This window comes from Globicephala melas, chromosome 12, assembly GCF_963455315.2.
Source record: "Globicephala melas chromosome 12, mGloMel1.2, whole genome shotgun sequence".
Lineage (NCBI taxonomy): Eukaryota > Metazoa > Chordata > Mammalia > Artiodactyla > Delphinidae > Globicephala > Globicephala melas.
Window position 1 is genome coordinate 35,052,451 of NC_083325.1, and position 10,256 is coordinate 35,062,706.

A 10,256-nucleotide genomic window follows, 5' to 3' on the forward strand; every position below is an offset into this window, starting at 1 on the left:
GATCTAATCTCATACTTTTACATGTAGCTGTCCAGTTTTCCCAGCACCACTTATTGAAGAGGCTGTCCTTTCTCCACTGTACGTTCCTGCCTCCTTTATCAAAGATAAGGTGACCATGTGTGCGTGGCTTTATCTCTGGGCTTTCTATCCTGTTCCATTGATCTATATTTCTGTTTTTGTGCCAGTACCATACTGTCTTGATTACTGTAGCTTTATAGTATAGTCTGAGGTCAGGAAGCCTGATTCCTCCAGCTCCGTTTTTCATTCTCAAGATTGCTTTGGCTATTCGGGGTCTTTTGTGTTTCCATACAAATTGTGAAATTTTTTGTTCTAGTTCTGTGAAAAATGCCAGTGGTAGTTTGATAGGGATTGCATTGAATCTGTAGATTGCTTTGGGTAGTAGAGTCATTTTCACAATGTTGATTCTTCCAATCCAAGAACATGGTATATCTCTCCATCTGTTTGTATCATCTTTAATTTCTTTCATCAGTGTCTTATAATTTTCTGCATACAGGTCTTTTGTCTCCTTAGGTAGGTTTATTCCTAGATATTTTATTCTTTATGTTGCAATGGTAAATGGGAGTGTTTTCTTGATTTCACTTTCAGATTTTTCATCCTTAGTGTATAGGAATGCCAGAGATTTCTGTGCATTAATTTTGTGTCCTGCCACTTTACCAAATTCATTGATTAGCTCTAGTAGTTTTCTGGTAGCATCTTTAGGATTCTCTATGTATAGTATCATGTCATCTGCAAACAGTGACAGCTTTACTTCTTTTCCATTTTGGATTCCTTTTATTTCCTTTTCTTCTGATTGCTGTGGCTAAAACATCCAAAACTATGTTGAATAAGAGTGGTGAGAGTGGGCAACCTTGTCTTGTTCCTGATCTTAGTGGAAATGCTTTCAGTTGTTCACCATTGAGGACGATGTTGGCTGTGGGTTTGTCACATATGGGCTTTATTATGTTGAGGAAAGTTCCCTCTATGCCTACTTTCTGCAGAGTTTTTATCATAAATGGGTGTTGAATTTTGTCAAAAGCGTTCTCTGCATCTATTGAGATGATCATATGGTTTTTCTCCTTCAGTTGTTAATATGGTGTATCACGTTGATTGATTTGCGTATACTGAAGAATCCTTGCATTCCTGGAATAAACCCCACTTGATCATGGTGTATGATCCATTTAATGTGCTGTTGGATTCTGTTTGCTAGTATTCTGTTGAGGATTTTTGCATCTATGTTCATCGATGATATTGGCCTGTAGTTTTCTTTCTTTGTGACATCCTTGTCTGGTTTTGGTATCAGGGTGATGGTGGCCTCATAGAATGAGTTTGGGAGTGTTCCTCCCTCTGCTATATTTTGGAAGAGTTTGAGATGGATAGGTGTTAGCTCTTCTCTAAATGTTTGATAGAATTCACCTGTGAAGCCATCTGGTCCTGGGCTTTTGTTTGTTGGAAGATTTTTAATCACAGTTTCAATTTCAGTGCTTGTGATTGGTCTGTTCAGTCTTGGCAGGTTGTGCGTTTCTAAGAATTTGTCCATTTCTTCCAGGTTGTCCATTTTATTTTGAAACCTTTGTATTCTGAGACACCATCCCGTTTTCTCCTGAGTTTGTATGAGTCAGGGCACACTGTCTTACTTGGAATAGTTGTACTCGTATTAATCTCACCAAGATTAACACAGAGCAGGCACTGGCGTGGGCTCTCCAGGGTTTGCAAAGCAGCGATGTGGTGCGTTGAGATCCCAACCGCGCTTGGAGGGCAGGGTCTGCATTTCTGTCCAGCTCTGCCAGTGGTTGCCTGCCACCGGTCGGCAGGATCCCGAATTTCTCCGAGTCTCTGTTTTCCTGTGTGTGATGTGGAGACAATATTTTGCCTGCAGTGGTGTTCACATGTAGCCAGGGCCTGGCACATCATAAGCCTTCACATAATGTGAGACTGTTAAGGGTTGTTTGCTTTGTCGTGCTGTCAACTTACAACCACCGGTGTGTTAAAAGAGGGAGGCAGGATCTCCGAAGACATAAGGAAAGGGTGGGTGAGACTTGGAGGACAGACCAGAGTTTGGAAGAAAGTAAAAATTCTTGTGTATCAGTCTGGTCTCTTTCAGTTGCTGGGATTTGAGGGGTAAATAGCAACTCTTTCCTATCTGAGTTCTGAACCGATTGAGAAAAAACGATAGGAGCCCTTTCTTTACTGATGAGGTTAGTGCTGGCTTACACCTGTGGGAAGTGGACATTCCAGGAACGGACCCCAGGATTAGACAGACCTGCCCCACCAGGCACACGTGCGCTGGGGTCTCCACACCCTCCCCGCAGTGGGGTGGGCCCTCGACCTCCAAATAGACCGCACTGTCCCAAGAATAGTTGCCAGCACATGCAATTTGCCAGTTGGGTGGCTCCCAAGAGGTAGAGGAGGGAAGTAGCAGGCTCTGGACACCCTGTTCCATTCCACCTGCTGCAGAGGAGTGAGGCAAGAGAGAGGCCAGGAATGGGATGCAGGTGGAAGGCTGCCACAGAGAAGGAATCGGGAATGGGGGAAAGGTGCACCCAAGGGACGAACCCAATGCATTCTCGGTTAAATTATCAAAGGGAGTTGGCTCTTACCTTTGGGACATCTTAGGGTGGATCAGGATTCAGGCTTGGAGGGATCTAGAAGCTCAAGCGGTGTCTGCGGGGGCCTTCTTCCCTTGGTTTTGCCTCACTTCATCCTCACACAGTTTCTTTCCCTGCTGCCTCACCAGGATTCCAGGCTTACAGGACCCTTAGCTCTTAACTTCAGAGATAGAGACAGACAGCATCTTTTCTGACCTCTCCATCAGAAATCTCTCCATATTGCCTCAGGGAGGACTGTGTGGGTGTCCATATCTGAATTAGTCACTGGATTGTGGAACTGGAAACAGCATCAGCCCTGCAGCACATGAACCAAACAATCAAAGAAAAATCCAGGAGGCTTGGGTTTCCCAAGGCATGCTGCACGTGTCCACCAGGTTTTAAAAATTAACATCAGTTGTGCTGCATGATGGAAATATGGGTGTCTTTTCTTTTTCCTGGATACTTATACTCCCATTTTTCTAAGCATTTATTACTTTATAAATGGGGGGGGATAACTTTTATAAGTCTATTTGTTTCAACCTTACCTTGCTCTTTGGAGGATCTATGACACGAACAAAAAACAGGAAAATAAAAGGAGATAAATAAGCAAATACGATAAGGGGAATATAAGAGTGAGAAGCAACAGCAAAGGAGGAGTTCCTAGATATTTACCAGAAACAGGACACCTAGATATCAAGGAAAACCTTTGCATTTATTTGCGGGAAAAAAAGGGGCGGGTGGGGTCCATCACTCTAAGGAAGTAGAGGTGTAGTGAGAATTCTGAGGGGCCCTGGTTTTAAAGGCAGTTGTCAGCTGTACTTGACAAAAGTCTTTATGAGACCGTCACCTGGGGTCACCGGGGAGCATGGAGCACTTAGGTGGTGGGCATACAGGGAGGCGAGAGGGCCTATGCTCTGTCCACAGCCACAGTCCATTCTGATAGCTGATCACCTTCCTAAGACACCATCATGCAGGCTCCAATCTGAACTCGTCGCCTCTACTGGGAAAACAGCTCTGCTCTCCCTCTCCAGAGATGGTGACCCCCCCCCAGGCTTGCCTCCGAGCCGAAGATTACAAAATTTCTTCCTGGAAAGCCAGTGCCTATGATACCCCTGAGGTATCCTTCATCTCTGAGACGTCCCCAGGCTGGGATTAGCCCCACAAAGGAACATATGGGTTTGATTCTTGCCTGTTTGCATCTCCTCTGCTTACCCGAGGACCTCGCAGCCAGGGCCACAAACAGGTGACCATTCTTGATCCAGCTGGAGCGCACCAGCAGCAGGCCTGGTGCGGTGAGCCCTTCCCCAAAGCCGGTCACTGCTCCCACAGTTTGAGAAAACAAACCCAGCTTTCCAGGGTCTGTGGCTGGGTTTCTCTGCCCGCCGTGTTTAAACAACCTGGCCCTTCAGGGGTCCTCCGGCCTCCCAGAGCCAGGATAAACTCAAGATTCTGGGGAATCCAGCGAGACGCCACCAGTGTGCGTAGACGGTGTGTTAGGTTTTTGTGCGGGTTTGGTTTTTGTTTTTTTAATTAACTCACGGCTATCTCCTTCTACACAGACAGCTACAGACAGTTCTTCTAATTCGTCTCAGAAGAGGGAACAACCTCCTCGCACAGTCTCCTCCCCCACGTCCTGTGAGCACCGGAGGATTTATACCCTGGGCCACCTCCACGACCCATACCCCACGGACCACTATCACCTCGAACAGGTGAGTGGCGGTCTCGTTCCTGGGGGGTCATGGGGTGGGCGGCTCCTGATCCCGGAACAGCCTCCTTCCCCTGGCGTTCAGCCACACGCCAGAGCCTAGGCCTATTCTCCTACTTAGTACCTCCGCCCCCATATTGGAGGTGGTGCAGGCGACTCACCCTCAACGCAGTCTTCTGTGCGCCGGGCACCTCGCCAAGCCCTTCATGTGCTTTATCTCCTTTAATCCTCACAAATCACCCACAAGCAGGTCTCCGCATCCCCAGTTGAGAGATGGGGACGCTCGAGGCTTAGGGAGACAGAGTCCCTGCTGGAACAAGATGCAAATGCAGGTCTCCGCTCACGCAGGACACTATGCTACCTCCTGGTAGCATACTGTGCATTAGCATACGCTAACACTATGCGTTCCTGTGTCCAAAGGGCCTCCCGGCTTTGTGTGAAAGCACAGGACTGCGATTGGGACCACAGAATACTGTACACTTGGCTTGAGCACCCTGGCATCGCGGGCTGCAGGCCCAGGCTTGCTTGGGGAGCTGTAGCTGGAATTCAGTAATTCAACAAATATTTACCAAGCGGCCGTTTTTCGGAGCAGGTTCTCAAACTGGGGTGTGGGCGGGTGCCCACGTGGGTGATGTGGCCACCAGTCTGCTTTGAAAAGAGAAAAAGCATGAGGCACTGAGGTTTTATAACATAGATTTATAGAACTTTTTTCAAAATCCATTTTACTGTGTGTGCTTCCTAATATTTTTGGCATTAAAAGTTCTTTTTTAAAATCACATTATGGGAGCAATAGATGGGAATTGACTTTTTGATTCTCCTTACTTTGCAAAATAAATTATTAGCAAAGTCTGTGTCAGCTCCCAAGATTTGTTTTGAAATAATGAAGGATTGTGATTTTCCAAAGTTGGGGAAACTCTGACATGAAGAATCTGGCAGGAATTAGGGCAAATCAGAGCCTGTGAGACGTGGCCCTTGCTCTGGTGGGAAGTGATGAGTAAAGCTAATCACCATGTGATAAATTCTAGGACAATATTATAATGACAATATTGGCAACAGGTACCAAGCACATCCTGTGTGACCGGCCCTATGCTGACACCGCACAGATTCTTTCTCTCATTCTTTCAGTAGCCCTATGCAGTTTGCTCGTCAGGGAAACCAAGTCTGAGGCTTAGCGACTTGCTGGTAAATTTCATGGTCCGAATTCCACTCCAGTGGGTTTGCTCAGAGCCATGCTCCTCATCCCTTAAAAAGCCTTCATGCTCGGGGCTTCCCTGGTGGCGCAGTGGTTGAGAGTCCGCCTGCTGATGCAGGGGACACGGGATTGTGACCTGGTCCGGGAAGATCCCACATGCCGCGGAGCGGCTGGGCCCGTGAGTCATGGCCACTGGGCCTGCATGTCCGGAGCCTGTGTTCTGCGGCGGGAGAGGCCGCAGCAGTGAGAGGCCCCCGTACAAAAAAGCCTTCGCGCTCAAAGGGCGTCGAAGGTGGAAAATCTCATTGTTTGCCACAACTGGGATGCCCTGTGCAAGGCAGGCTTACCTGCATCAACTCAATAACTATGTATTCAGCACCTGCTCCTCTGGACAAGGCACTGATGCAAACTGTAACGGGACAACCTGCAGAGATGACTATTCCTCCCTAAGGGATGCAGGTTGGGTTTGAAGGCTAGAGGGTGTGGCCCTGGGTTGGGCCATCCTGGGCTCAGATTCCAGCTCTGCTGCTCACCACCTGTGAGATCCTGGCAGGATTCAAACACAGTTAGCCTCTGGAGCCTGTACTCTTACCCTTTGCATATCTCAACATCTTATCTTCCCAGCCAGATTACAAGGTACTTCTGAGCCTCATAGTTTGCTGTTTTGCACATGACCCACAGTGACACATGCGTTTTATATCATGGCCCAGTGGGCACATGTTATGTACACAGAGGTAACAAGGGTACTTACCTTGTAACATGCAGTGCACTCCAGTGTTCTGCTGTTTCTCTGAACAAAAAAGAAACCAGTCTTAAAAAAGAGAGCATGCTGTACAAAAACAGGTGAAACTAATCTAAGCTGTTAGAAATCAATGTTCCTTAGGGGTCACTGTTCCTTACCTTAGGGGTGGGGGTCACAGAAGGGAGGTTGAGGATATTCTAGGGAGGCCTCAAGTTCTGCTTTCTGATCTGGGCATGTCCAGCTTCTGAAAATTCACTTTACTCTTACGCTGTGTATACTTCCCCCCCATATATGGTAATACTGCAACAGAAAGGGGGGAAATGCTGGTCTCCACCCATTAAATTGACTTCCTGACCCAGGAAGGGATTGGGACTCACAATTTGAAATACATCTTTGACCCACAAGCTGTTCAGTAATTACAGGATGGGTCAGTTCCTTGAAGCAATGCCTTTGCCAAGGTGAAAGATGCATATCGGAGGTTTGTTTTGCCACTGCTATGAAGTAACGCCTCCTTTTTCCTGGGGCAGCCGATGCCAAGGCCCTACCGCCAGGTGAGCTTCCCGGACGACGACGAGGAGATCGTGCGCATCAACCCCCGGGAGAAGATCTGGATGACGGGCTACGAGGATTACCGGCACGCGCCAGTGAGGGGCAAATATCTGGACCCCTCGGAGGACGCGGACTCCTACGTGCGCTTCGCCAAGGGCGAGGTCCCCAAGCACGACTACAACTACCCCTACGTGGACTCCTCAGACTTTGGCCTCGGCGAGGACCCTAAAGGGCGCGGAGGCAGCGTGATCAAGACCCAGCCCTCCCGGGGCAAGTCCCGGCGGCGGAAAGAGGACGGGGAGCGCTCTCGGTGCGAGTACTGCCGCGACATGTTCAACCACGAGGATAACCGGAGGGGCCACTGTCAGGACGCGCCCGACTCCGTGAGAACTTGCATCCGCCGGGTGAGCTGTATGTGGTGTGCGGACAGCATGCTCTATCACTGTATGTCAGACCCCGAGGGGGACTATACAGACCCGTGCTCGTGCGATACTAGCGACGAGAAGTTTTGCCTCCGGTGGATGGCCCTTATCGCCTTGTCTTTCTTGGCCCCCTGTATGTGCTGTTACCTGCCCCTGCGGGCCTGCTACCACTGCGGAGTGATGTGCAGGTGCTGTGGCGGGAAGCACAAAGCAGCTGTGTGACTCAGTTTCCCTCCCCACCGCCCTCCATCCACAGCCCCAAGGGGACTTGTCTCCTCCATCCTCTCATCTCTGCCCGCTCCTGGGTACCCAAGGCGCCGTTCCAGCCTGGGGAACCTGCCTGGTGGACTCTGCACCCCTGCATCAGTCTCACCCACGTGTGCGCACACAGTGTTCTAAGGCGAGGAACCGCCGCGTAGACCCTCGTGTATTATTAACAATCTGTAATCAAGCTAACCGTCTCATCATCCAGGTGTTGATTTCATGTCCTTCCTGCCCACCTCTTCCAGTTCCAAGGCACCTTCAGTGGGAACTGCTGATTTTTGGGTGGGTTTTGTCGTTGGTTTTTCCAGGAGCTCCGAAGACCATCTTTCTCTTGGTTGAGCTTGCCTGTGGCTGACGAGTTTGCTTCCTCAGGTTCCTGTGGAAATGGAATGTCAGAATGATGAAACCCTGCCAGATGTATTTTAACCTGCAGTCAGTGATTATGTATAGGAGGTGAGCTAGTTAACAAACTTCTACCACAAAACGAGATCGCTTTAACTTTTCTAAAGCCAAACTTCCCATGTAAGCTGCAGTTTCTCCCTTGAGCCCATCATCATCTTCTGTCTCCACACCCCTCCCCCCAAAAAAGTCGGTCAGTTACTCACTGATGCAAAACATTCTCTCGTAAAATGACTGAGAACTGAGCCTTAACTTCAGATTAACTTGCGAGAATCAGGAAAATTCTTTAAACTGCATCGCATCCTCTCAGACCAGGGCTAGAAAGGGGATTCCAGGTTTCTCCGAGCCTCCCTGGTTACCCCTAAAGGAGAACTTTTTAAAATTATGTCACCGCCACTTGTAAAAATTTAGCAATATCAGAAGAAACCGCTAATGAAGTAAGGAATTTTGCTCATTGTTTTGCAAACCAAATAGTCTCTTCAAACCAAGCCAGTGTTCTCCCGAACACGGTCCAGTTGAGAAACGCTAAAGGTTGTAAATAAAACTTATGGGAGCTTTTTTCCCCCCAGTGGCTATTTTCTATTAACTGGGGGAAATTTTAAATGTCATCAATTTGAAGAGTGGTGGGTTGCATTTTGTTCATGGGTTTGTGTTTTTGTTTTCATTTTGGACTCAATTTCACGTCACCAAATTCTTCGTTTACACTTGGGAAAAAACAAGGCCATATGTAAAAACCCTTCCGATGCCTAAGTGTCTTTCTCCTGCAAACCCAAACTTGCCACTTTGGGTGCACGGATGGTTAGGTCAGCAGGCTGGGTCCACCTGTCGCCTTGCCACGTAGGAGGCTTCTAATTAGCTGGAAAAGAGTATTTTTCTAATATATTGCAAGGAATGCCAAATGTTATTGCAGAAAGAAGAAAAGTGAAGAGTGGTTACCTGTACCTAGCATAGTACAATCAGAACGCCGTGGAGACCGTAGCGGACAGGCTTGTCAGCGCTGGCTCTTCCCACCATGATCTTCCTGTGATTATTGCCAGCTGAGTGCATGGCCTCCTTCCTCTCTCCCCACTCCCCCCATCCCTTCTCAATTGCACACAGGACATCAGTCTCCAAGGAAAGGGACTTTTTTTTCTAGTCTGCCAATCATATTGGGAAAGTGCTAGCCACACTTACCTTCCTGGGAATGTTTTCAGCTCACCTGAGAGCCCTTTGCAGTTCTTTATCAGATCACCGATGTAAATACCCAGTGTGCTTATGAGTTTGTTGGTAGACGTTTTCATTTGTCGAAGTGACTGGTTTGGGTCTTCCAGTTTGGGAAAGGAGCAGAGAGCTGTTAATCTGGTGATGCAAGAAAAGAGCCACTTCCCAGCCTGGAGAACATCTAGAAACCTTCAGCCAGCCTCCAAATGCTGTCGAAAGACCATCTTCTCCCCCGTCCTGAGGCATTTTCTCAGGGTCTTTCTCAAGGTCTCCTCTCTACAAAGCACAACACTAATGTATGTTTTGTTAGACCTCAGTTCAAGCGTCCCTATTTATTTCAGTAAGAATATACCTATCCCAGACGCTTTTGTTTGCCCTCTGTTTATTCATTATCTGTTTCTATCTTCCTTTACCCCTTGTCCTTTTCCACCCCTTCGAAGAGTTAACGCTAGTGACTCTTACTCCGCGTATCCTTTTTGGTTTTTGTAGAAGGTACAAGGACAGCCATGGGGACATTTATGTAAATACGTCTCTCTCTAATTGCCACACTGCAGCCGAACAGTGTGTAGTATTTTCCCAGTCAGCTTTGCCATACTGATGTCAACCACCTAAGAGAAATTATTCAGATTTTATTTTTGTATCTGTGGTAACAAAACATTAACCAAAAGAGTTTGTTTGGAAGCTTTCCCCGAACCTCCCCCCCACCCCCCCCAAAAAAAACCACCAAGCTATTTGCTCACATTAACAAATTAAAGTGCCTGAAGCATAATTCATTCTTTACCTGTATACTAAAAACCCCGTTGTATTGATTTTTTTATAATAAGCCTTTTTACCTCTGTGTAAAAAATATATATACAAGTGTATGATGTACATTTTAGTTCTTAACTTTTTTTTATGGTTTCTAATATGTATGACCAATGTAGCCATTGCTTTAAAATGTACCGTGTAAATATAAACACATCCTATGAGATCGCTGGCTTTGGGATGTTTGTCTGGAGACGGTGGCGTTCGAGCCTCTGCGGACGTGGGAGCTCTCGCACACAGGATGGGAAGGGGTTTCCTTTTGAGGAGGATGTGTGGACACCGGTCTGTTTTTGAGGCCCTTCCCGCCTCTGGTTATGTCATATTCCCCGGGGGAGACTGCAGCTCCTTGGGCTCAGATGCCTCAAGTGAAAAGAATGCTGTATCACCGCCCAGG

The 10,256-nt window shown here is 47.6% G+C and overlaps 1 protein-coding gene and 1 long non-coding RNA gene across 4 annotated transcripts in view; one reads left to right on the forward strand and one right to left on the reverse strand.

Moving 5' to 3' along the window:
- SPRED2 (sprouty related EVH1 domain containing 2) overlaps positions 1–10,020 on the forward strand; it is a 124,005-nt gene extending 113,985 nt beyond the window's left edge. For both annotated transcript variants that reach the window (XM_030877401.3, XM_030877402.2), the window contains 2 exons: positions 4,145–4,294; positions 6,752–10,020. In XM_030877401.3, coding sequence (XP_030733261.1) covers positions 4,145–4,294; positions 6,752–7,417 — 816 coding nt within the window. In that variant the 3' untranslated portion in view covers positions 7,418–10,020. The remainder of the gene's footprint in view (positions 1–4,144; positions 4,295–6,751) is intronic.
- Positions 2,799–8,034, reverse strand: LOC138842915 (uncharacterized). Of its 2 annotated transcripts, none has more exons than XR_011377899.1 (4): positions 7,653–8,034; positions 6,234–6,272; positions 4,860–4,938; positions 2,799–2,901 (listed from the first exon to the last, which is right to left on the reverse strand). It is a non-coding gene; the product is annotated as an uncharacterized lncRNA (long non-coding RNA). The 2 variants fall into 2 exon arrangements; XR_011377900.1 differs by lacking the exon at positions 2,799–2,901 and adding an exon at positions 4,485–4,600.
- Positions 10,021–10,256: the final 236 nt, after the last annotated feature.